We start from the raw sequence: 25,823 nt of genomic DNA, 5'->3' as shown, positions 1-25,823 counted from the left end.
CAAGCATAAATAAATACATTTAAAAAATAAGTCATTAAAGTTGAAGATTACAAGGACATTAAATAAATCAGTTAATTAATACAAAGGGGAATAAATAAAGAAGCTAATTAAAAGAGATATATACATTTATGTCTCATTCTCATAATTACTGCCTACATTTATTTATTAACTTTATTTTTTGTACCTTTAATAGGATGCTTATTTATTTATTGAGCATTTATTTATTTATGTATTTATTTCTTAATCTGTCAGGATCAGTCCTCCATAATAAACTGATTGTATGTTACAATGAACTGCTGTTGATTCATAAAGGTTGTTGCAAAAGCTACGACCGGAACTCCGGTCTCTGTTTATTCTTCCTGACTTGATGTGGTGCGCATCTTATCGACCGAGAATACCGATTTCTGAACATTTCGGCCTTTTTCCCCGCTTCACCGAAGGCTGTGTTTTCCTGCAAGCGGCTGCAAAGGCGAGCGGGTTGCATTGTCGTCGCGGGGTTAAAGTGAAAGATTATATCGGTCAGTAGCCTATTATGACAAACGAAGATGACACACATCCAGAAGGAGCCGTATTTGTTTTGTATGGCGATATGAGGCAGGGGGTGGAGAGTCGCCACAGAGACGCTGGGCTCCGGCCAAACATCACCGCATTTTAGCACTTATTCGATGCTCGGGCTTTGCATTGCATTGCATTTGCTGCATCGTTGATCGGCCGTGTTTTTGCAGAGTGCATGGTGGAAAATGCAGCTTGTTTGAGGACAACCCCCCTCCAAATATCCATTGCTGCCATGATAGGCAGAGGTCTGCTCTCGACCGCGGCTCGGCCGGTTGGAGAAGAGGCAGACTGATTTGGGACGGTGGGTCGCATATGCAGATGTTATTCTGTCTGTGGAGCCTGTAAATAGCATCCGCGCAAACACACCGTGATTCTTACTCAGGGAAAAAGGAGAAAGAGAACATGTCTTCTCGGTCTGCATTACCGTCTGGAAACGACAGGAGTACTGGAGACCATGTAAGTGCAATTACAGCCTATAGCCTCTATTTGTGTGCATGTAGAAGATAAATCGTGCATCTCTAAAAAAATATCTCCTCTTTTGGCATTCATTGGGGTTTATTCACTGTGTAGATGTAGGCCGTAGATTGTGCTCTGGAACACATTAGGTGAAAGGACTCTGGAGGTGATACTGGATAGATATGTTAACAGAACAGCCTCTTTCAAAATGGGCTAACCTTGAGTGTCTGCGCAGGGAAAGAGCTGATTGCAGGCAAACAGCCCTGAATGAGTCCATCCGCATACGATAACACTCAATGGATGTGCGCAGAAAGCCTGAAAACCAGCCGTCACCTCTTATTATAAGGCTATGGAGAGATAGTGATGTCACATTATACTCCTTGCTGCTGCTGCTGCTGCCCGTGTGTGTGTGTGTGTGTGAGTGTGTGCGTGCATGTATTCCCCAGAAATTGGATGGGTGGGACGAGAGCACAGCAGGCCAAAATAAATGTGTAGAGAATATCTGGGTTGTTCCTATGAAGCAAGGGGATTACTGCGTAAAATGATGTGCAGTCCATTGCTGCGCAGCCTACAAAGCGCCCAGCCCCACAGCCAGTGGGTGTCAGACAGCGCCATACATTTAGTACAGTGGAAAACAGTAGCGGCCTGCTGTAAGGAAAGAATGGGGGGGGGGGGGGGGTTATTCATGTGGGACAAACAGAATATAACATGGTCTGCATATGTATGACTGTCAGTATCTATCTATCTCCTTATTGATGTATATCAAAATGGTGACATGATTGATTGACGTTGCATTATGTCATTTCACTGGCCTAAACACTTCTAGCAAGACCTCCCATCTGTTTGTTAGCAGAGCTTTCAGCACAGAGGGATGGTTAAGCCAGTAGATGTGTGTGTGTGTGTGTGTGTGTTTGTGTATGCGAGTGTGTAACTGGATGTGCATAAGTGTGCGAGGTTTACGAGGTGCATGATTGATTATGAATGCAGATCCGCTCCTACCATTAGAATGGATCTCGATCTGCTGTCATCACTCTACAATTAAGTGATGATGACAGATGAGTGAGTTGACCAGGCGAAATGTGTTGCCATGTTGGCACAGGTGAGGCTTGGCTTCATGTGCCCCTTACAGTTGGTGGATTAATGTAGTCCGCGGCTTTCTGGGTATGCCTCCTGTGCTGTTGTTTGGGACTCATATCTACGGTGTCTATTGTAGAGGGAGGGTCCAAATAGGCTTTAGGTGGGGCGTGAGAACAGGGATGGAAGCATGGGAAGGAGGGACTGTCTGTAGGTGGGGCTTAAGGGTGTGTTTTTTGTGTTGTATGTGTGTGCGTGTGAAGCTGAGAGCAAGATGACATGCTGGGGGGATGGCAGTGTGATGCCTGAGGGCCTGGGACCGGCCAGGGACCACTGTGCCGGCATCTGCTCCCTTTTTTACTCTTTCCTTTAATATTCCTCTCTCCACTAATTACCCCTTCTCTGTTTGTCTCATTTGTTTCTACCCCTTTTCCATCTGATATCCTGATTTCTCTATCTCCTGCTATACCTTTTGTTTTCCTCGCCCCAGCCACCTTCCTCCTTTTTCCTCCTCTCCATGTTTGCTTGGTTTGTCACATGACAAGAAGCTGCTTCATACTGTAATACATCCAGCCTTGTTGTTTTTCCTCCTTTTGTCTTCTGCATTGCTTCCTGGCTGAAAATGATCTGTGACTCAAACTTTTGACTCTATCACTGCTGCACAACTGTGTTCTGAAGCTTTAGGGTACAGACTCAAGGTGGTAGCATGCAGCAGCAGCACAGCTAACTGTTTAACGGCTGTCAGCCCTTCAGGGCTACCTCAGATTTCAGTGAAAGTATTACCCTTATAGTAATAGTCATATCACATAAAGACATCTTCCAGCAGTCGAGCAGTAGACCTCTAAAGAAGATGATCCTGAAGCCATAATGGAAAAAATATGTTCAAGTGTTTATTTGCTGCACAACAGGTGTTAACCCAGAAATGAGGGGCATGTGTTCACATGTAGCTCAGCTCAGCGTCGCCTCTTTTTGTGTGTATGAAACAGACATCAGGTTGAATGATTCTGGTGATGTGCCAAAACAATCCCTCGATAAAGCTGGCCTGCTTATTGTACACATGTTTACCTGTGCAGTTAGTATGTCTGCGATATACACTCACCTGTGAAACAAATAGCTGCCCAGTGACTTCCACAAATACAGCAGTGTTCCCTGGACCTTAAAACTGTTTAGATGCTGCCTAAAAACAGCATATGGTCTCCATATTCTGTGGAGTTCATAACCAGCTTACAGAGACAGAAGGGACTAATGCAGATCATTCTGCTTCTGGAGACAATCAGTGCTCCATAGGTACAGGCAGCCCTGGAGGTGCTTTGCCAGGCTACTGCTGCTGCTGCTCTATGCGATATTGGTGTTCACACAGCGAGTGACCACTTCCCCTCTCTCCTTAAACCCCCCCCTTTAATTTTCTTCCAGCATGTGTCACTGGGGGCCAGCCGCTCAGACAAGGCCACCAGCCAGTCCAGCCGCTCGTTGGGCGCCCGGTGCAGGAACTCCATTGCTTCCTGCTCCGACGAGCAGCCGCACATCGGCAATTACCGACTGCTCAAAACCATCGGCAAGGGAAACTTTGCCAAAGTCAAGTTGGCCCGCCACATCCTGACGGGCAAGGAGGTGAGACACAGGGCATCAGAGGTCTAGGGTAGGAGGAGGGAAGGAGGAGATGGATGATTAAGAAACACTGGGGTTGACAGGGCGAGGAAAGGCCACAGTTGATGTTACTGGTGTCCTGAAGATGTGATTTGGTCCAGTATTTAGTCTAAACATATGTTGAAAAATGTTGCAAAGAAGTAGAGTAGATTGTGGTGTTAATGACATCAATAGGAAAGTCTTCGGGGTATTATTTATGGAGGCTGTTCTAATGATGATGTGCTTACTTTTTGTTCAAAAATGTCTTAATGTCTCTTTCAGGTTGCAATAAAAATCATTGACAAAACTCAGTTGAACCCAACCAGCCTACAAAAGGTGAGTTTTTCCTCTTTATACTGATGGAGTCCCATACATCATGTCCCCAGGTACAAAAATGAAACACGTGCTACATGGTCTTATTCTATCTGCCTTCATAAGCAGCAGCCAGGCATCAGAAATGTGGATGATTGGTCACATTGATGCAATTCAACAAAATACCAATGTATGCCGTTGGGGACTTGCAGAGGTTCAGGTTTATCCTCAGCTGTTCCTTCCTCAGAGGGGGCAGGAAGGAGAGAGCAGCTGATAGAGAGAGGGCTTGTAGGATGTGATGCTGTTTGGCAGGTGCTAGGGACTGGATGGGAGCGAGAGGAGACCTCTGCTCCAGAGATCATCTCTCGTCTCTCTCTCAGGGCTAATCACTGCCCTGAGAGGGGGTGACTCATCTCGGAAACCGCGGCCACCCAACCCATCGTTTTTTGTGTTTGTGTTCTTAATTTGTCTTCCCTGAACACACGTAGCTCTGGATAACAAAGAAAACCGTTGGGTTTGGTGGCCATTTCTTTGTGAGAGGTGTCTTTCGAAAAGCTGGAGTGTATGTCACAGGGAGGGCTTTTAATGGACTGGCTTCTTTTTTCCTGCTGGTCAGCATGTTGAGTGCTAAGCCTGAATGGTGGACACTCAAGGTTTGTTGTGCATGAAGGTCAGAGACGGAGCGGTGGACACTTTGGGTTTGCCAGCTATCAAGGGCAACCTCTGCGTGGGGCAGACACACAACTGACTCAGATTCAGGAGCTGGAATGGTAGATATGTCCAGGCACAACATGGCTGACATGAAGACCATTTGATCATGGGTTGATCCCAAGTTCGGATGTCTCCATCCGATCTCCCAACCACATCAATAAAGCACTTTTCTGCCCTGTCACGTGTGCCTGATGTAGTTGGATCACACAAAGTCAGGCAAAGAACTATCTCACAGTGATGGAAAACATACAGAGACAAAATATGCAGTCAACCATTCAGTCAGCCCATATTTGTCCATAATGCTGCTGATATGCACATATACGGATCAAATTAGAGATAAAATGATTGTTCTTTATATGTGTGCGTGCAATTCAGTTTGACGTTTGATGTATGTGTGTCTTGCTAGAAGACCTGCATTTCTTCACATGGGATGTAGAATTAAAGTAGCAGAGGCATAGCTGGATTACTTGGCCACCTTAAAGAATATTGCTTGGGGAATCCCGTAGTTGTGTCGTACATCCTACTGGAAATGTTGTGGGACCCCAGAATTATTACTATCTTTCACTTTACTGGTAACAACATTGTAAAAATTCCCAAGAAGATTTACCCAGAATAAAAAGCGACTAAAGAAAATAATCCTTTGATTATATATATATTTTTTTTTTCATTTGACTTGTTTTTAGGTAAATAATATTTTCCTTAATCTCTGTATTTACGGTGCAACGATAGCAATGACCTTGGGGTGTTAGAGTATTATTAAGGCTTACACATAAATGCAAGTTCTCATTGTTTTCTTTTCCCATAGCCATCCGTTGCCCTTTTGATCACTGGCTTCCTGTAATCCTGATACTTTGACTCATCGTATTTCTGGTGCTTATGTCATGTCAGAAAATTGATTTTCTGTACATTACCTGGCTAGAATATTTGATGCCTTGCGGGAACTGTAATCCAAATTTGTATTTTATCCCATCTGGTGCTTTTCTTGGACCGAACTGGCTGCTTTGAGAGACAACTGTACAACATTTATGACAGGATTGAGGAGAGAGGCGAGGGATTGGCCACTGATTGGCGAGAATACTCTACAATTGGCGATGATAGCAGGCTTCTTTACATACCCGTGGGCTAGAGAAAATCCTTAGGACTGAAGACATGAAAGAGCCCATATTAACATAATCTGGACAGTAATGTATGTAGAGGGGAAACGGAAAGAGGGAAATGTATTGTACAGGGTAAAAGAGGGGGAGGGAGGAAAGAAAAGGTAAGTGAAATCACAGATGAGAAACTCAAACTTCAACATTTGTGAAGAAGGACTTCTTATAAGAGGAAATAGCATAATACAGGAGAAGATTTCTATACTGGCCTCTCTGATGTTGGAGGACACCTGAAAGTGTCTTTAACTGTATATTTTTTTGTGACACATCCAAGCTGAAAATTATATTTTAATACAATTTGTTTCCATCAGCTTAAAGACAGGAGCCTTATTGCCACTAGGCATGTGTTTCAATCTCTTTCAGCTTTATCGTAGGATTGCTATTTATTTGCGGTCAGTAACGATGACCATGTTCAACGTGTTCCTGGGGTCGAAGATGTTCCCGGGGAACATTGTTTTGACGGACCTGACCGCTCAGCTCTGCAGTGACGAGTAGGGAATTAATGGGACACCTGGATGATGCTTCAGCACTACATATCCCAAGATTCCCTCCAGCACAGCTGGAGAAACCGGTCTTAATACCTGGGTTGCTATGGCAACAGTGACGTTGGGGCACTGTTAGAGGAGAAGACTGCTGGAGGAATTGAATGAAGGAGGAGGGAATGGAGGGAGACACATCAGAAAATAGGAGAGGGGGAGGATTGAGAAAAGAGGATAGAAAAGCTTATTGCGCCATCTTTTTTTTCCCAGTTGGAGTTGACGATGTGGGGGAGAGTCAGTGGTTTTTAGCAATGGCCTTTTGTTGATGGAGTGTACTGTTTTATACATAAAACCAGGGGAGCTGGCTCAAATGTAATCCCCTACTCTGCTCTGACAGAAGTATACAAATATATCTTCGACAGTAGACATATCACACGCAGTGAGAAGTGCACAGACAGAGTAGAAGTTGGTGTGTCAATTTTTACAGGTTCACCACATTTGTATGTTGTTGTTGTTTTAAATGGTGAGGAGGTTTTGTTGGTTGTTGTCACCCTCTCAAAATCTAATTTGAATGAATATCAGAGACAAAAGTTTAAATTTGTCTTCTTATACTGGTCCTCTCTCTCATCTCATCTCTCATGCATTCTTTGTTTTATTTCAACACCAGAATTTATTGCATTGATGGTGTGCTATAAAGACTAAGCCATTTAAAGGTTCAGAGTGTAATATTTAGGAGGATCTATTGACAGAAATGCAATATGATATATATAACTTTTGCTTTCAGTAGTGTATAAAGACCTTAAATAATAAGCTGTTATATTTTTATTACCTTAGAATGAGCCATTTCTATCTGCATAACTGCATCCCCTTACATGTTGCGTCGCCATGTTTCTACAGTCACCCAAACCGACAAACTACTCTACAGAGCATGTTTCATCACTAAGTTGAATATGTACGAAAAACAAGCAGAAGTAGTAGTAGCTGTAGTCATTTGGTTTATTAGAAGTAAGAAGAGAAGTGAAATTTAGACAAATACAGGACCACATGTATTATTTATTTAAAAGAGCCGACAGAGCGCATCGTCCACCATAGCGTCTCCTCCATGCTTGCAAAGGGAAGGGTGAGCGGTGACTGCATTCATGTGGTGTTGGAATAATAGGATTTTCTTTTTCCTCCTTAAATCTTTATTGCAAAAAGAGGAAGTGTACAGTATCTCAAAAAAGATTTTTGTAAATAATTGATTCTATCTTTTCATGTGACAACACTGAAGAAATGACACTTTGCTACAATATAAAGTAGTGAGTGTACAGCTTTTATAACAGTGTAAATTTGCTGTCCCCTCAAAATAACACATCACACAGCCATTAATGTCTAAACCGCTGGCAATGGTGTAAGAAGTGTATGATTCAACTGTTTCCCATGGTGTTAAAGGTGTTAAAAAAGAAAACCACAAGCTAATAATTTTGGGGACAGTACATTAATCTTTCTAATGAACTCCAAAAGGGACTGAGGACAAATTCTGATTGCTGAAGACTCAGTACAAGTTGAAACCTGGTAAAAGGAGAGATTTAAGGGTAAGCAATGTAGTAAATTATTGAGTCCACCTCATGTTTGACACCACAGTAAGAGCTGCATGGATGTCTGATTTTTGTACTGCAATTGAAATTCTTCTGGCTCTAATAAACCCAATTTAAAGGCTTGTTGACAAAAAAGATTATGACTTGGAGGATTCACAAAACATTAGTCTCAATTTATACCAAAGAGTTGTATATCTGTTCCTCAGACAAGAAGGCTATCACTCCCTGTTTGTATGTCAGCAGGTAAATTTAGTGGACAGCCTTTTTTTGGCCTCAGACATTTGATGATCATTCACATCTGAGATTCAGTGGACTTTTTTCAGGCTGAACTGTAAAAATAATCAAGATTAAGAGATTAAAAGTTTATGTTTATAAGACGTCATTTTAACATCAATTTGAAAAATAGGAATCATTGCAAATGTTGTGACATGCAAAAGTATGACAGAGAGGAGGAGCACACACCAGTGTTGCCAACCACAGTGCAAGTACAGGACTACTGTTTAATGTGTGTTTCACTCTCATTCAGCTCTTACAGTAAGTAAGTCACAAGATCGCTGACGTAATCTGTACTCTGCGCATGCGTTGGCGTCTGTAGCTACCTGACGGAAGCTCCGTCTTAAACCTGACTCTTATCCAGTTTTAATCCACACTTTTATGTTACATTTTTTATATCCTTTTTATTTAACTGAAGTTTTTAACTTAAGTTTTACGTGGGTTAAGGATTTTAGTCATCCGATTAGTCATGGATTTTAAGCTAGATGACCGTAAAAACGCTATCAACGCTACTGACCACAACAAAGCTCCAGCGACTAACGTTATGCTAGCCGAGATAACTTTGCCCCATGAGGACTGCACACTCCTTAAGAAAGTGAACAAAAAGATTGCTGACCTTATGGAAGACATCCAACGACTTTCAGAGGAACTCAAAGAGAAATATTCCCTGCTGACTGGCTTTATGGATGTGGCTTCAGTACAAGCCAAACAGATTGTTTCTCTTAGCGCAACCGCTAACATCCAGGACACCGTGCTGTGGGACCCCTCTGACCTTCCAAGGCTTCCCTCCTGTTCGACTCCGAAGCATCAGTCAACCTGGGCTGAAGTGGTGGTCCGTGGCTGCAAGAGAGGCTCGGACGGGGCTGCCTCTCCTCCGCACATCGGCCTCTCCAACCGCTATGCAGCCCTGTCTGACGACACTCAGCAGTCCTGCTCTGGAACCCCACAACCGGCATCTCCTCGTCCCCTTTTCTCCCCAACCACACTAATAATCGGTGACTCCATAACCAGAAACATCCGTTTCTTTAACGCTACCACTCACTGCCTCCCTGGTGCCACCACGGCTGACATTTAAAAAAAACTCCAGGACCTGATGCCATCGCTCCCGTCCTCCATCACAAGAGTGATAGTCCATGTGGGAACAAATGACACAGCTCTTCAATTCAGATTTTAACCCTCTTTTTAACTTTTTAAAGCAGTGTGGAAAGTCCGTTTTTATCTCCGGTCCCATTCCCACAGTTGGTCGCGGTGCTGGCCGCTTCAGTAGACTCCTTGGACTCCACGACTGGCTCCAGTCCGTCTGCAGGGCTCACGGTGTGTGTTATATTGATAACTTTAATATTTTCTGGCAAAGAATGTCTTTTTTTAAGACAGACGGACTTCACCCAAACAAACGGGGCTCAGAAATGTTAGCTGCGCACATACAGCATGTGGTGCGGTCCACACATGACTTACGTGAATGACTAATCATTGATGCAGCACACCTGGACACACCACCGCTCACTGAACAGATCTCTGCCTCACTGCCACAAACAACTGTCTCCACCTGCTGGCATGTAAAGCCGTCTGCTCCCAGCGCTGTTCCACAGACTTCTATTCCTGTCATCATCACGCATAGACCAGTAAACCGAAATGTGCACATCCCACACAGAAATAATAGTAATCTCTTAAGGATTAGGACAACTGCACCAACTCAACACCCAAAACAAACTCATTTCAAATGGCTCTCTATGTGAGATCTCTGTCAAGTAAGACTTTTATCTTAAATGATTTTATCTTGTCTGCAAATCTAGATTTTATGTTTTTAACTGAATCATGGTTGCAAATGAATGACTATAGCCAGCTAGCTGAACTGTGTCCGCCTCAATATGATTGTTTTAGTCAACCGAGGGTCAGTGGTCGTGGTGGTGGGTTAGTGAGCGTGTATAGGAAAAATTTTAAATGTCATCAAGTAAGCTTTGATGAATTTAACTCCTTTGAAGTTCTCACTCTTAAACTTGGAGGGCTGCAACCTATCATATTTGTTATAATTTATCGCCCCCCAAAACCGCCTGGAGGATTTTTATTAGAACTTCCTGAATTTTTATCTACTCTGGTTTTAAATTATGACAGAATTGTTCTTTGTGGCGATTTTAATATTCATGTTGATGAATATTAAAATCGCCTCAGCTGGAAGTAATGATGACTGTGAATTGTTTTTATCTTATTTTACCAATGGTGTCAGTCAGAGCCTCTATTACCCCCACGGCCTCTTACTCAGAGGTCCCTCACCAGCAACAAGAGAGTCTTAACCAGTTTTATCTCATCGACTTGTCTGAGCTTTTAAAAACAGTATCACAAATGAGAGTGTCCTCCAGCCCACTTGATGTAATACCTACAAAGTTTTTACTGAAAGTAATGGATTCTGTTGGGCCCCATTTGATCTCTGTTTTGAACAGCTCCCTATCTACTGGTTGTTTCCCTGATTATTTTAAAACGGCTTGTGTGAACCCGCCTTTAAAGAAGCCTGGTTTAGATCCCTCCCTCCCACAAAATTTTAGACCAATTTCAAAACTGCCTTTTTTTGCAAAGATTCTAGAAAGAATTGTGTCCAAACAGCTGCTCACTGTACTGGAAAATAACAAATTATTTGAAAAGTTTCAGTCTGGTTTCAGGAAGTACCACAGCACTGAGACTGCCCTGCTTAAAGTCACCAATGACCTTTTAATGTCTGCTGATGAAGGTATGTGCTCAGTCCTGGTACTCCTGGACCTTAGTGCTGCTTTTGACACCATTGATCACAACATCATGTTAGACAGACTGAGGCACTGGGTGGGGATCTCTGGTACTGCCCTAGAATGGTTTTCATCCTGCCTGTCAAATAGGAAGTTTTGGTGTCTGTAAACAACTATGTCTCTTCGTTCTGTCCAGTTAAATATGGTGTGCCTCAGGGGCCGGTCTTAGGACCCATTTTATTTTCCTTGTATCTGCTTCCCCTTGGACATATTATCCATAAACATGGTATTTCTTTTCATATTTATGCTGATGACACACAAATGTACTTGCCCATCAGATCCACAGACCCTGGAATGCTGAGTTCACTTAACAACTACCTTTGTGAAGTTAAAAAATGGATGTCAAATAATTTCCTCCAGCTGAACTCAGACAAAACAGAAATCCTGGTCATCGGGTCCCAGCAGATGGCAAAATATATACTGCCATCTGCTGGTTCCCTAGTAAATCAGATTAAGCCTGTTGGAAAGAACCTTGGTGTCTGGTTTGATAGTAATTTAAATTTCGAGCAGCACACCACAAAGCTTGTACAATCATGTTTTTATCAACTTAGAAATATAGCAAAAATTCGATCTATGTTAACTTTTAAGGACACCGAGACCATTTTACACGCATTCATCTCATCACGCCTGGATTATTGCAACAGCCTTTTCACTAGTTTAACCCATAAATCTACTGATCAACTCCAGACTGTCCAGAACTCAGCTGCCAGGCTTTTAACCAGATTCAAAGAAATATGACCACATCACATTTTAGCTTCATTACACTGGCTCCCAGTGTGTTTTAGAATTGACTTTAAAATGTTATTGATCACTTTTAAAGCTCTTCATGGCCTCTCGCCTTGTTTATTTCTGACCTTTTAGTCCCATACGCACCAGCACATACCTTGAGATCCTCGGGCAGAGGTCTGCTGTCTGTTCCAGAGTCTCGACTGAAAACTAAAGGGGACAGAGCGTTTGCTGTCAGGGCCCCGAGGCTCTGGAACAGCCTGCCCGAGGAAATCAGGTCGACTGAGTCAGTGAACTTCTTAAAACATACTTTTATAGAAGAGCGTTTCCCGATCTTATTTGACTTTATTTTATCCCTTTTATTTTATTCTATTTTACTTATTTTATATTTATCTTAAACGTGTATTTTGGTCTTTTCAATGTTTACTTGCTTGTATTCTTTTGGGTATTGTATTGTTGTCTTTGCACTTGTTGAAGCACATTGTAACTTGTTTTTGAAAAGTGCTCTACAAATAAAGATTATTATTATTATTATTATTATTATTATTAAGTACGGGTGTGGAGGAACATAGTCACACTCTTCATACCCTGTCTTTAGGTCCCAGAATTCACATGACCCCAGAGAGTTGTCAGGCTGTCATGTGATTTTAGGGACCTAAAGATCGGGTCAACTGCCAGAACATAACAAACCCCACCTCAACGCGAAAGAACATACATGGTTCTCTAAAGTGGAAATGTATTCTTTGCCATGGACATGATGTCCTCATTGCTACACTTAAAAAACATATTTATAGCAATGTGGAGGGAAAATGTTAAACTCATGCTGCAACACAAGATTTATTTCTGTCTAACATCAAGTTTGAAAAATTCTCTTTTTTCTTTCCAGCTCTTTCGGGAGGTACGAATAATGAAAGGCTTAAATCACCCAAACATAGGTAAGGCACATACATACATCTCAATGGGCTTTTTGTTTGTGTGTTGAGTGTGTATCTATGCATGTGTGTTTGGCTTCCGTGTGTGACCAGGCGGAAGTATAATGTTAGTTATAATGTAATGACAGTGATGAGTTCGATTTACAGTATAAAAATAATAAGCTTAAAGCATTCATTGAACGAACTGTAGCAAGTGACATCTCTGGGCCCATATAGAGTTCACAAGGTTGAATTTTCTAAAGCTGAAGTGCCATATGGATCAAAGACCCCCCACAGCATTAGCAGCAGGCTGCTTGGTATTAAGACAGACATGTGCAAATGATTATTTATAATATAAGCAGGATTTTTTTTAATATATATTTGATTTTAATCTGATTCTGTTTTGGCCTACAGTGCAGCTGTTCGAGGTGATTGAGACCGATAAGACCCTTTACCTGATCATGGAGTATGCCAGTGGAGGTGGGTATATCGGCCGTCATGTCCAGGAAATGCTATGAGTACAAATGATGCATACAGTTAAAGTTTTGGTGGAACTGTTGGAATTTTCCGTGTATGCAATCAGTATTTGGGTCATTCTACAGTTTAGTTCCTCCATTTGAATCCGTGGTGAAACAAAGTCACTGAGGGTAAAACATCTGAGGGGTTTTCCCTCCATATCTGAAGTACAGTTTAAATGAAAAGTTCAAAATTTTGGAAAATACATTCTTGCAGACACTTAGATGAGAAGATCAAAATCCTCCTGTCAGACTCCTGTGTCTGTATGCAAAATATACTGTAAAACCAGAGTCAGTCTCTGGCTTAGCTTAGCAGAAACAACTAGAAGCAAAGGAAAACGGCTAGGTTTAGTTTTTCCTTTTTCACTTTATTACTAGAATAACATGTACATACAGCACAACATATGTACAACCAAAACTAATTATTGTAAGGATATAGCCAGTGCAGATATAAATATAAAAATAAAACAATAAATAACGTGACATATAATCATTTTTATTTTCTAGCTTTAAATGTTCTCTATACGTTTATTTAAATAACTCAAAATGAAGTGGACACATGAAGAATCATTGTACCCTTTTCTTTATCTTTTTCCACTGTGTTAAACAAAAATGTGGGGCCCCATCTTGCACCTGCCGCAAAGTGGCGCCCAGCGAAGCGCAAGTATCATCGATAGTTTCCAACCGATGCAGTTGTCAGTTTCACGCCCAGTGCCCACGTTGTGTAAGTGGCATTTGCGCTCATTTGTGCGCCCATGGGAGTGTTGGACTTAAAATGAGGTGTGGTCAGGCAAATTGTTGGTACATTGCTATCTTGAAGCAGCAGAAAGCGATTTCGCCATTGACCAGACAGAAACCTGGTCAAAAGTCAATGGTGCAGTGTTTCCCTGTTATTTAAAGGGTGCATTATTCAGATAGTAAGATGCGTCTGCATAGGCGGGTTCTAGTGATTTGCAGATCACAGTTATATCTACAGATTGTTTGGGTGTGGTCATAAAAATTATCAGATTTATAGCAGGTGGGTTGCGGATGGGCAAAATAGAGTGAATCGTCGCATTTACACATGAGACAGGATCAGTCAGAAGCACTGACAGCAGCATCTTTAATTATTACAGTAAATCATTAAATAAAACACTCATACCTCAATACAACACACAATTAAAAAATCACAAGTAAGACAGAGATGTGACCCACGACCAGTTCATTATAGTTTATAAAAATGCAGCGCAGTGAGGATTCAGGTGTTACATAGAGGAGAGGAGCATATATAACCTGGAACAGTTTTTTATGTGTATTTTTTTAAACAGTTTTTATAATGTGCCATTCATGCACCATTTAAATAGCAATGCGGCAAGGTATAAGCGCACCTGGCTTTTAAAGGTAATGGGAGATGGCATCCTGGTTGGTTTATTGCATGTTACGCCCAAACACACCCAAGATTAATTTAGAGACTAAATACAACCATATTGAATCATGCGCCTGGCACACGGACTATTTTTTCCACTGTTACACCCTAAAGGCACCTGCACCATGCATTTCATGTTGTTTGTTAAAATAGGGTTCAATTAATTGTTAACAGTTTTAGGAGTTCTATGCCTCTGTGCTTTTGCCAGATAGTTATTTTAGTCTTTGCCCATCCATAGAGACAGTGGGACAATGTAGTCAACATAAGATGTTTTGTGGACTCTCCCCTAATAGGTGTTGTACAGTTCTACATTCAAACCTAATAGAGTATGGAGCCGCAACATAAATAACCGAGCAGCCTCAGTTCAGTAATAGCGCTGCTGTTTAAACTGACTTTAAACACAATTTGAAGAGTAATGCCAGCACGTTGCATCTAATGCGGCTCTCCCTTTCTTTTTGCTTCCATTAGTCTCTTTTATGTTTCTATTTGTGTCCATTTCTTGTAACCAATCCCTTTTGCCTGTGTTCTGGCCCAAACCATATCGTTTGCTCACTGTGACCTTGGAAAATGTCATAGACACTGTTTCAAATGTGGCCTTCTTTCAAGCCCATATTACTTTAAGTCAGAGATAAAAAGACCATAAGGAGGTAGTCGTGACCAAAACCAAAATGTACTATGCTTCTTCTTCTTCTGCTGTTAGGTGTCACCTCAGCGATATCTTTATATTTAGTTAAGTGTGTATTATATACAGCAACAGTTCGCTGTTAATCCAAAATCTAGCAACAAAGTAATGGTATTAAAACAACACCTAAGGGCTGTAGAAAAATATATTGTGAGGGGTTGCGGGGACAGGAAAGGAATGGTGTTACATTATCTTTCTTAAGGGGAATGTAGTCATAGTATTTTAGTGAGAGCGTCTCTTTCTTATCCCAGATTTATATATATTTTTCTTCCCATTTTATTTAAAAAAACATATTTATTCTTTAGGGATGCCCTGACTTAAGATTTAAATAATTTAATTAACTTTTGTTGTTTTGTTCATTTATGTTTGTTTATTTAAGTTTCAGGGCTGAGAAAGAATGTCATCAGTAATATCTGCTGCATTACAGAGAAATACAAAACCCTAATAAAATATCAATTTTACAAGGGGCACAAATGAGCCGCCTGTTAACGATGAGCACTAATGATTCTGAATGTGTCGGAACAACCAGCAAGGTGACTAGACAACAAAGTCTTCACAAGAACAAATACTCGCAGACTTATCAACACGATGGATGATGTATAACGTTACTTACAAACTGACTTGCTATAAACTTGCTTCTCCTCCGCTTGGTGCCTCTCCTGTCCCTGCCTGAAACGGCCGTGTATTCATCGTCCCCGCAGTCCAAGTCCTTGTCAGAGCTCCTGTAAATCTCCTTATTCTTATTGGTGGTTAACAGGAGGGTCCAAAGAAACTATTAATAACATTGGAGATGGACCTGCTTTTTTATAACATTAAATCTAAAATTCAACCCCAACCCACTGCACCTCATCTGTATGCAGAAAAGCTGTTCAGTCATTAACAAGAGTGAAAGCTCATGCTGCAGCAATGAAAAAGATGGTCTGAATCCATAACACCAAATTTATATAAGATGAATAATGATCTACTGTATGGAGGTTTAACAATGGTGCATACACACACATTTGATGTAGTCCGGAGTTTTGATTTTATTTTTTTAAATATCACTGTTGTGTAAATCTGAATAATCAGTACAGGTCTGAACATGTGACAGCATAACATGAAACCTGCAGTACATTTAGACATCATGGATAATGGGTGTATGTACTTGCGGTTTTATGTTATACAGTTAATGATATATATTGATAGATTTGTAGTAATATGTGAGCAGTGGGTTTTGTTTTACAGTATTTATTTCATTATTTTTTTTGTATTTTTTTTTAGAGCTTGACATTTTGAAAAATGCGCTTATTACATGTGACATGAGAAAATTTACACCACTCTCGTCATTAGCTTACCTTGCATTAAATACTGGAAACAGGAAGGGAAACTCGCCTTGTTCTGTCAGAAGATAACAAAATTATACAAAAAGTAATGTTATGTGATCTTTTTTGTGTAATCATGTTTTTTTTTTTTGCTTTTGTACAAATTAAAGTGAGGTAATTGTGGTATAGTTAATGTAGTGTAACGGTAGCACAAATAGAGGAGTCTCATAATGCCAGCAAACACACCCAGTAATGTCACTTCCACAACAATATCTGCCTAACCCCTGACTACTGAACTGAGCAGAGGTGCATTTTGTTACTCGTACTTTTAAAATATATATAACTTTTAAATTCTGAAGATGAAGGTGTTATTTCTTACGGTACATTGTCTAACTTAAATAAAACAAGATATGACGTGTTTGTGAGTGAGCTGTAAAGGTACTTGTAGGTGGATTTTGTTACCTTTAGACAGAGCCGGGCTTGCTGACCGGCTGCAGCTTTATATTGAATGGACAGATATGAGTCGAATCAATCTTCTCATCTAACTCTCTTCAAGAAAGCAAATTAAAGGATTTCCCAGGATGTCAAACTATTCTTTTAAGGCTGTGCGCATTCTGTGTTTTGCGTGGCTACAAGAGAAATTTTGAAGCTGACACCTTTACAGCAATAACCACATTGATGTGTATGAAATTGATTGTGTATATCGGCAGCATATAATGAAATAATGTATGGCTGCTCTGCTTCTGGCTTAATGACCTGACTTATCTGTCTGTCTGCTGTGCAAACTCACAGGTGAAGTGTTTGACTACCTCGTGTCTCATGGGAGAATGAAGGAGGTTGAAGCCAGAGCCAAATTTCGACAGGTACAAAGACTCCTCCTTCTTGATGCCCACATTGTACCAAACCTCAAATTGAATTGCCAGTACTTCAGCTTTGTCTGTCTCCTCGTGTTCACAGATCGTTTCTGCTGTCCACTACTGCCACACGAAGAACATTGTCCACAGAGATCTGAAGGTGAGAAAGCTCAGAAGATGTTTTGGGCTGCTTTCAGAATCGGCGGATTAAGGCTAGTCCGGGACTAGGACATTTCTTTCACTGACAGATTACACTGAACAGAAAGTTATAATCTGGGACTAGTCTTAATCTCTGTCTGTGAAAAGGGCCCTTTAGCATCTTAATCGCTTAGTAAAGCAATGATGAGTGGAGAGACTTGTTTTTTTTCCAAGCTGGTAAGGGTAGGAGGCAGTCAGAGCCTGCTCCTGTTCTAATAGATTATTACATTCCTAAACACACACAGTGACATATCTACAGTATGAGTCACGTCCACTATCTGTGTTGTTGGACAACACACAAGCGCCACCCCCCTCCCTCTCGGTCTCTCATTCGCCCTCTTTTTTCTTCATCACAACTCATGTTCTTGTCTCTTACTTTCTCATTCCTCTTTCTCCTCCCCCATCCAACTATTTTCTCCACTCCCCCCCCCACCCCTCCTATTCCCACCCCAACTTGTTCTCTGTATACATCCCTTGCTCCGTCCTCCCTGCCTCCTGCTGTCCATCCTGCCTCCTGCTCCTCTGCATCAATGTATGTATGACTCAGGCGGAAAACCTTCTGCTGGATGCCGATGCCAACATCAAGATCGCCGACTTCGGCTTCAGCAACGAATTCACGCTGGGCAACAAGCTGGACACGTTCTGTGGCTCGCCGCCCTATGCTGCCCCCGAGCTTTTCCAGGGCAAGAAGTATGATGGGCCTGAGGTGGACGTCTGGAGTCTCGGAGTCATCCTCTACACTCTGGTCAGCGGCTCGCTGCCCTTTGATGGACAGAACCTGAAGGCAAGTGGATGGGGGAAGGGACTGTCTGTCTGTCTGGGTACATTCAGAGGCAGGAGTTCTGCCACAGGGGGTTATGGTAACAGTAATGGGTTTACATACAGTATGTTGAAATGCATAGTTACCAACAACCAATCTGCACCCCAGAAGTAATTTGTAATGAACATTGTAATATTTTCTGTTCCTTTCTGTTTCCAGAACCATTCTGTTGTGCTGTGTGAAAACCATGTAGATTACAGTGTGCCTTATTGAGCATCATTTTGGGGCTGAGTGGTTTGCTTTGCTTCAAATGTTAGATTATGTGATGAATTCAGTTTACAGTAGTAGTGGCAATACAATTTGATAGAACCTCCCTGGAGGCTGTTCTGCCCTTTGGGGTAGTTGGATAAAGCCTGAATCAAATCCAGGGATGTCGTGGCATCCTGCTGGCTCAGTGTGTGAAGAGTAGACATGGCATCCTGGTTTTTGAATGTAGTCCAGGATCATTGTCTTTTTCTCAGGCTTCCTCCTTTTTCTCCTTTTACTGTTATCTGGATTCGGGATTTTTGTGGCCAGTATCGATATTTAACTGCATAAAAATAACAGTAAAAAACAATAACAATGCATTGGCTGATAAAAAACACATAACATAAACGTTTTTGATCCTTTGAACCTAAACGTTTAAATGTGTAAACGTGTTAGCTAACAGTTGCCTGTATACACATGAGTAGATAAGGAGCAACATAAGCATCCATTTGAAATTATTTTTCTGGCAACAAATTTAAGTCCATTATTTACTCTCACTTGTAGCTCTGTTTTGGTCTCCACCAACTCCTGCGGCTCTTTAGCTGCTAAATTCAACTCCAGAGTCAGATAATTCTCTGTGGATTCATCAATACAAGCAGCAAGTTTTACATAGACACATAGTTATTTGATCCTTTGTTATTATATCAAAGTATTGATTTATAGCCTTAAAGATTTGTGGCCAAGATATAGAATGAGTATGACATTTTACATGTGGAAAATAAACAGTTGTCTGTGTCGGACAAACTGTGAAAGTAGCATCACTCTCTCCTAACCATTTAAAACATATCATTTCTGTACTGCAATATATCAGTCAAGCTCTAAAAGAAGGTAATGATAGCATTTTGTACGCCATACGTATGCTGTATTTGAATTTGGTAAACTTCAATGTAAAGGCTGCGGTTATTAACTGCACAGAATTTAAATTGGTGGAGTTGTAGATTGCTGCATTCTAAATTATTCCAAAAAAGATAACTCCATCCACTGAATTAACAAATAACAGACAAGCATTACTAGTATCAAGACATGGATTCAAATGTAATGCCGGTCACCAGAAAATCTCTTCAGCATTTAAGTTTGTATGTAATTTAATCTACCGTATAATGTATGCATTCTAGTTTGTGCATGTTGACAGACAGGGATATAAGTGTTCCATACCCATTAGACTTTAAAGCCATTCAAGTGAGTCTGGTATAAAAAAAAAAATAACCTAATGATGTCATCTTTGCGGGAATGTAATGGTTAAAAGAGATGCGGTATAGTCAACTGGTAATCAGCATGTTGTTAATTTGGATGTGGCTCAATTTCTGTTGGGCCATATGTCATGTGCTCAAGTCCATATCAGCCAGATAGCAAGATCAGGCAAACTGGTCTCTGTGTATACGTGTGTGTGGAACAGTGTACAGTTTGATCAATGTAGTATGTTCCGTATGTGTGTCTCAATGAAAATCAAGGATCCCGTTAGTATTTCATGTGTGTTAACGTGAGCGAAGAGGACACTGTTAATGTGAGTTCATCCTTTTCATGCAGTTTTGCCTTAGTGTCTGTTGGCAGACCCTGGCAACCTCAAAAGACTTTTCACCCTGAACCATTGAATGCATTATTCTCTTTGTTGTCTTTGTTTTCCTACTGTAATGTTATTGCACCCTGTAGTAGAACCTGCTGCTAAATATAGCTAAAATAGTATTTATATCCAAAATCCAGGAGATGGCAATGAATTCCCCCCTAGAGCTCTACCAGAGGGTGGAGACAAATGTGTATTTAACCTCTCTCAAATCTGACCGCAGGCCAAATACTGCCTGCAGTGAGGGACCTGGGGATTTACGTTTTTATGCAACCAACACCATTACATCAGCATGGTCTTATCTTGTTTCGGTGTTAAATAGTTGTAGTTGTTGGATATGTTAATTAAATGTTCAACATAAACCAAAGTGATGATTATGCGTGGGGAATTCTTGGGAAAATTATTAGTGTGTCAAAATGTGTAAGTACCTTCTTCTCTTCTTCTAGTTCTTCTCTTGATTTGACCATGTTTGTCTCAAAAATAGCAGTAAAAGCATATAAAGCAGCAGCAGTACTCCGGTAGCTGAGTGGTTAAGATGCACAACATATAGGTGCAACGTTCACAGTTTGATCCCGGTTCATGATTTTTGTAACATGTCATCCAGCTGATGGTTTTGCAGCTGGCTCCTGCTTTGTGTTTTGGCTCGTTGAATTTGAAATGTGCTGTACGTGTAACGTGATGGATGTGGCCAACAGGAGCTGAGGGAGCGCGTGCTGAGGGGAAAGTACCGCGTTCCCTTCTATATGTCCACAGACTGTGAGGGGATCCTTCGCCGATTTCTGGTGCTCAACCCCGCCAAACGCTGCACCCTAGAGGTGAGAACACATAGCACATAAGGCATAATGTACAGTCCCCTCCAAAAGTATTGGAACGGTAAGGCAAATTCCTTTGTTTTTGTTGTTCACTGAAGACATTTGGGTTTAAGATCAAAAGATGAGTATGAGACAGGAGTTCAGAATTTCAGCTCTCATTTCGTGGTATTCACAACTCAGGACATACCACCCTTTGTTTGAACCCACCCATTTTTCAAGTGAGCAAAACTATTGGAACATGTGACAGATGTTACTTGTTGCCCAGATGCTGCCTTTTAGGTTGATTGTCCAAACATTAAATAGCTCTGCATGACTAGACTAAGTTTTCATCCTTGGTTCAAACCTATAAAGACTGCATTTCCTGTTAAAGAGGATAAACCAACATGAAGGCCAGAGAGCTGTCTATGGGAGAAAAGCAAGCCTCTGTCAAGCTGAGAAAAGAAAGAAAATCGACTGGAGTCATTAGACAAACATTGGGCAGAGCAAGCGCAACAATTTGGAATGTCCTGAAAAAGAAAGAAACTACTGGTGTACTGAGCAACAGACGTCCAACAGGTCGGCCAAGGAAAACAACAGTAGTTGATAAAAAAGCCTTGAATAGCATCACAAATGTAGAATGCAACAGTTTGGTGATGTCGATGGGTCGCAGGCTTGAGGCAGTTACTGCAAGCAAGGGTTATGCCTCCAAATATTAAATGTTATTTACTTTAAGATTATATGTTCCTTTACTTTTGCTCACCTAAGAATGCTGAGGTCTAATACAAAGGGTGGTATGTCCTAAGTTGTTTAACACATTTAGATGTGAATACCAGGAAATAAAAGCTGAAATTCTGAACTCATACTCATCTTTTGATCTTAAACCCAAATGTCTTCAGTGAACAAAAAAAACAAAGGAATTTGCCTTACTGTTCCAATACTTTTGGAGAGAACTGTACCTCATATGAAATTCAAACACAACTGAAGCTCTTCTGTATTTCTGTTTTGTTTACAGCAAGTCATGAAGGACAAGTGGATAAATACAGGGTATGAGGGGGACGACCTGAAGCCCCATATAGAACCAGTTGAAGACTACAGTGACCCAGCTCGCATAGGTGAGTCAGCTGGGCCTCTGTTACTGCAGCTGCAGCTTGGCTGCCTGCCTGCCTGCCATTCTGGTTCAAAAAGTGTACCAAGATTTATTCATCATAACTAACCTGGTCAATGTTTTATATCACTGTCTCCTTTCTTACCTTTTCACATTTGGTTGTTTGTGTTCCTCAGAGGTGATGGTCGGGATGGGCTTCACTCCAGAGGAAATCAAGGACTCTCTGCTCAATCAGAAATACAACGAGGTCACTGCTACCTACTTACTGCTGGGCCGCAAAGGCGATGTGAGTTATATGGATCTGCCCAATATTTATTTATGCATATAAGGTATTTAGCTGACATTCTAACCAGACTGACCTTTTACTTGATCGCTAATTTTGCAGGCATAATTACTTATCATTTGGGCTGGGTATAATTGATTTCTATCGTGTGCCAAATATAGTACTTTGTTGACACCTTACTTTGATGAATATAAACATATTTTGCTCCAAAACCCCTTATTAATATCACAATATAAACCAACCATTTTATTTAATGTTAAAAGAAACAGCCATGCAATAAGTTTGCTTAAATGAAGTACAGATTATTTGTATATCTCCAGTCTTTCTGTCTATATGTTCAGTTCTCTCTGTGTTAGCTGCTGGAATCTCCCACGAAACTCCACCACCTATGCATCCTTTAAAATGCTTCACAAATATATTTGGCTATATTTGTACAGACATGGACTAAAGATGTTCCTCATTCATCTATATCAATGCAATGGAAAAGACTGTGGTAAAATATCACACCATATTCACAGAATTTGATTATCAGCTGTTACATTTTAAATGTGTGTATTGACTTTGCGTAACCCAGGATAAGCTTCTTAATGAAGATTCACCTAATTGTAATCTTTGTCGTATCAGTCAGGGACGTTCCTGCATCTGTTATATCTGGTTGGGGTCAGGTTAGTAAAATGAATTCTAAAATGACTCTGAATCATGAATCTGTGTTACCCTGCTCCCGACGAGTAATGTTAAGTGATTTTTCTATTCTAACTTGAAGTTAACGATGTCCCAGAAAGGATATAGATTAAATCTGAATGTACTACAGCCAAAAGGTTGCAAGCAATTACATGGAAAAATTCACCTTCTCTTTTGCTCTGTCAATGTTCTGGTGCATATATAGATATATTGAATATGGAGATATTGTTTTGGTGGTTTAAATAAACTTGATTGATTATCTGTTGCTAGGATCAAAGGGCCAGTTTAGAGGGCCTGGGAAAGAGTACTTTAGACAGAAAAATTTTTACAGAAAAATTTTTACTTTCATAAAAAACATGTATCTGGTGCTGTATTATTATGTTAAAATGTGACATTTACCCACCTTTAGGGCGGAAGCGAAGGGTTGGTGGGTGAGTGTGTTGGTCAAGGGTAAGAATATGTTGGAAAAAAGTATTAACCAGGAAAAAGAAAATATCCGGTTGAAGAATAAATAAACAAGACTAAGAATCTAATAAAGTGCTACAGTCACGTCTCAGTCAGTGCTCAATCAGGTTCGATACCCAACCCCTCTTATTGGAATTGTGATTCAAGACTTTGGTTTTGGGGGGACACGCTGACACCTTTCTATCCTATATCACTGTGACGTTTCAGGAGGCCAGTGAGGCTCGCACAGCTAGTAGCCTATCCCTGGCGAGGGTACGACCCAGCCCCATCACCAACGGGACCAATAAGCACTCCTCGGCCGCTGGCTCCTCTTCCTCCTCCACCTCCTCCTCACATAGCAAGACCCAGCGCAGTGCCTCCACCTACCACAGGCAGCGACGACACAGCGACTTCTGTGAGTCTCTTCTCTAACACCTTCATTCTTTATCTCTACCTGAACCACACATTTACGAAACCTCACACTCTTTTTTATTTTTATTTTTTTACACCTTTACATCCTTTTCACACCTGAAGAGAGACATTATAAAGACTTTCTCTCATGAGTTGTTACAAAGATCTTAAGTAGTGTTACAGTGCAGTATGGAGTTTAAACTAATAAGAAACATGTTAACCTGGATGATATAAAAAATATCCTCTTTGTGAGTCTCATCATTATTGTTTACAGAGGACTGGCTGTCATGCATATCCCACTGTATATGCAGAATATTCTTTATATGAGTCTCTGTGTGTCTGTGCTCTGCTGTCCTCCACAACAAAGGCGGGCCTTCCATGCCCGTCATGCACCCCAAACGGAGCCCGACCAGCACGGGCGACCGGGAGCTGCGGGAGGGACGAATGCCTTCACGTAAGGCCAGTTGCAGCGTGATGGGGAGCCACAGCCTCCCTCCCTCCAGCCCAATGGTCAGCAGTGCCAACAACCCCAACAAGTCTGAGATCCCAGACCGCCGCAAAGACATGACTGCCACCACAGTGAGTGACAGATTTCCTCCTCAAGTAGGGAATGAATAGCATCTTAATCTTTCTCTGTGGAGGATTTGTCGTGTCCTCCACTGAAGTTGGAAGAACGACTTCTCAACCCGGGAAATGGGACCATCCGAGGAGCATGGTAGATGATATCTGCCTCTTCCCTTATTCCTCTCTCTGTAGAATAACATCCCTGGAAGTGCCATGACACGCCGGAATACATATGTGTGCACAGACCGCTCGGGCGCTGACAGACACTCTCTTCTGCAGAATGGCAAAGACAACAGGTATCATTTGGTGTTGGAGGTTTTAATATTCCTATTTGTCAGTTGATATGGCCACATCTGGACATATCATATAGAGCTGCTGTAAAAACAATAGCGTGAATTCTAAAATCATAAATTAACTTAAAATGATATGTGCAGAATGGATGTTCGAGTCATTTTGCCTGAAAGGATTTACTTAAAGAGGCAGCGCTTGTCACCTTCAGCTGTTCCGTTGTGGAGGATGTGTAAAAGTCTGAAATAGAACTTTCCAGTTTTTTGTGTCTTGAAAGCTTTCCGACTTAGTTTCTACAGTGCCACTAACATTATGCCCATGTCTCAGACAATACAAATATTTCCTCCATCTTGTTAGCCGTAAGGCACTAAAAGCTAGCATAGCTGAAAGACAATGATGTATAGAGATGTACAAGATTCTGTTACTGATGCTGAAACAAAATAAAGCCATGAATACTTCAAGCGGTGCTGCTTTTTACCTAAAGGTTTATTTATCCAATAAAATTATAACTTGTGCCATTTAAGCAAAAGCTTGTGAAAAGGGGAGTTTACCTAAACAAAGTATTTACATAAAAAGGCTGATGGGCTAGCTTAAGAGCCAGTTGTGTTTCTGATCTGCAGCTCCCTGGGACACCGCATGCCTGCAGCGTCTCCCTCCACGCTCAGCATTGCTGGGGCCGGAGCTGCCTCCTCCTCTTCCTCTTCGGACCGGTGCCGCCTGACCCGAGGCTCAACAATCCGCAGCACCTTTCACGGGGGACAGCTGAGGGACCGCGGGCCCCCGGTCTACTCAGCCCCACCCACTTCACCAACCTTGTCCCACCATGACGCCAGCCCTCTGCCCCACGCCCGCACCAGGGCAACCTCCAACCTCTTCACCAAGCTGACCTCGAAACTTACTCGCAGGTAGACGGGCGCCACGCCTGGTCACATTTGTGGCCAGTAGAACACCAGTTACACTTATTGAGAGAACATTGATACCACTCGCATATCTGTCCGTTAAACATGAAGCTACAGCAATGAGACGATTAGTATAGCTTAAAGATATAG

General features: G+C 41.4%; 1 protein-coding gene across 5 annotated transcripts in view; it reads left to right on the top strand.

Moving 5' to 3' along the window:
* Positions 1 to 323: 323 nt before the first annotated feature.
* The window catches only part of mark4a (MAP/microtubule affinity-regulating kinase 4a), a 31,411-nt gene continuing 5,911 nt past the window's right edge, over positions 324 to 25,823 (top strand). Inside the window, exons 1-15 of one of the 5 annotated variants that reach the window (XM_038708529.1) lie at positions 324 to 1,011; positions 3,499 to 3,696; positions 3,994 to 4,047; positions 12,601 to 12,649; positions 13,040 to 13,105; positions 17,321 to 17,391; positions 17,486 to 17,542; positions 18,128 to 18,364; positions 20,903 to 21,022; positions 22,011 to 22,110; positions 22,280 to 22,389; positions 23,740 to 23,926; positions 24,290 to 24,501; positions 24,679 to 24,782; positions 25,395 to 25,679. In XM_038708529.1, the coding sequence (XP_038564457.1) occupies positions 958 to 1,011; positions 3,499 to 3,696; positions 3,994 to 4,047; positions 12,601 to 12,649; positions 13,040 to 13,105; positions 17,321 to 17,391; positions 17,486 to 17,542; positions 18,128 to 18,364; positions 20,903 to 21,022; positions 22,011 to 22,110; positions 22,280 to 22,389; positions 23,740 to 23,926; positions 24,290 to 24,501; positions 24,679 to 24,782; positions 25,395 to 25,679 (1,904 nt within the window). In that variant the 5' untranslated portion in view covers positions 324 to 957. Of the gene's footprint in view, positions 1,012 to 3,498; positions 3,697 to 3,993; positions 4,048 to 12,600; positions 12,650 to 13,039; positions 13,106 to 17,320; positions 17,392 to 17,485; positions 17,543 to 18,127; positions 18,365 to 20,902; positions 21,023 to 22,010; positions 22,111 to 22,279; positions 22,390 to 23,739; positions 23,927 to 24,274; positions 24,502 to 24,678; positions 24,783 to 25,394; positions 25,680 to 25,823 lie in introns of all 5 variants that reach the window. The other 4 variants (XM_038708527.1, XM_038708525.1, XM_038708526.1 and 1 more) reach the window with 4 other exon arrangements.

The sequence above is a fragment of the Micropterus salmoides genome, unplaced genomic scaffold (assembly GCF_014851395.1).
Source record: "Micropterus salmoides isolate LMB-PRFRI ecotype aquatic unplaced genomic scaffold, ASM1485139v1 Ms_hic_scaffold_9, whole genome shotgun sequence".
NCBI lineage: Eukaryota > Metazoa > Chordata > Actinopteri > Centrarchiformes > Centrarchidae > Micropterus > Micropterus salmoides.
This window is presented reverse-complemented; position numbering and strand designations above follow the sequence as displayed.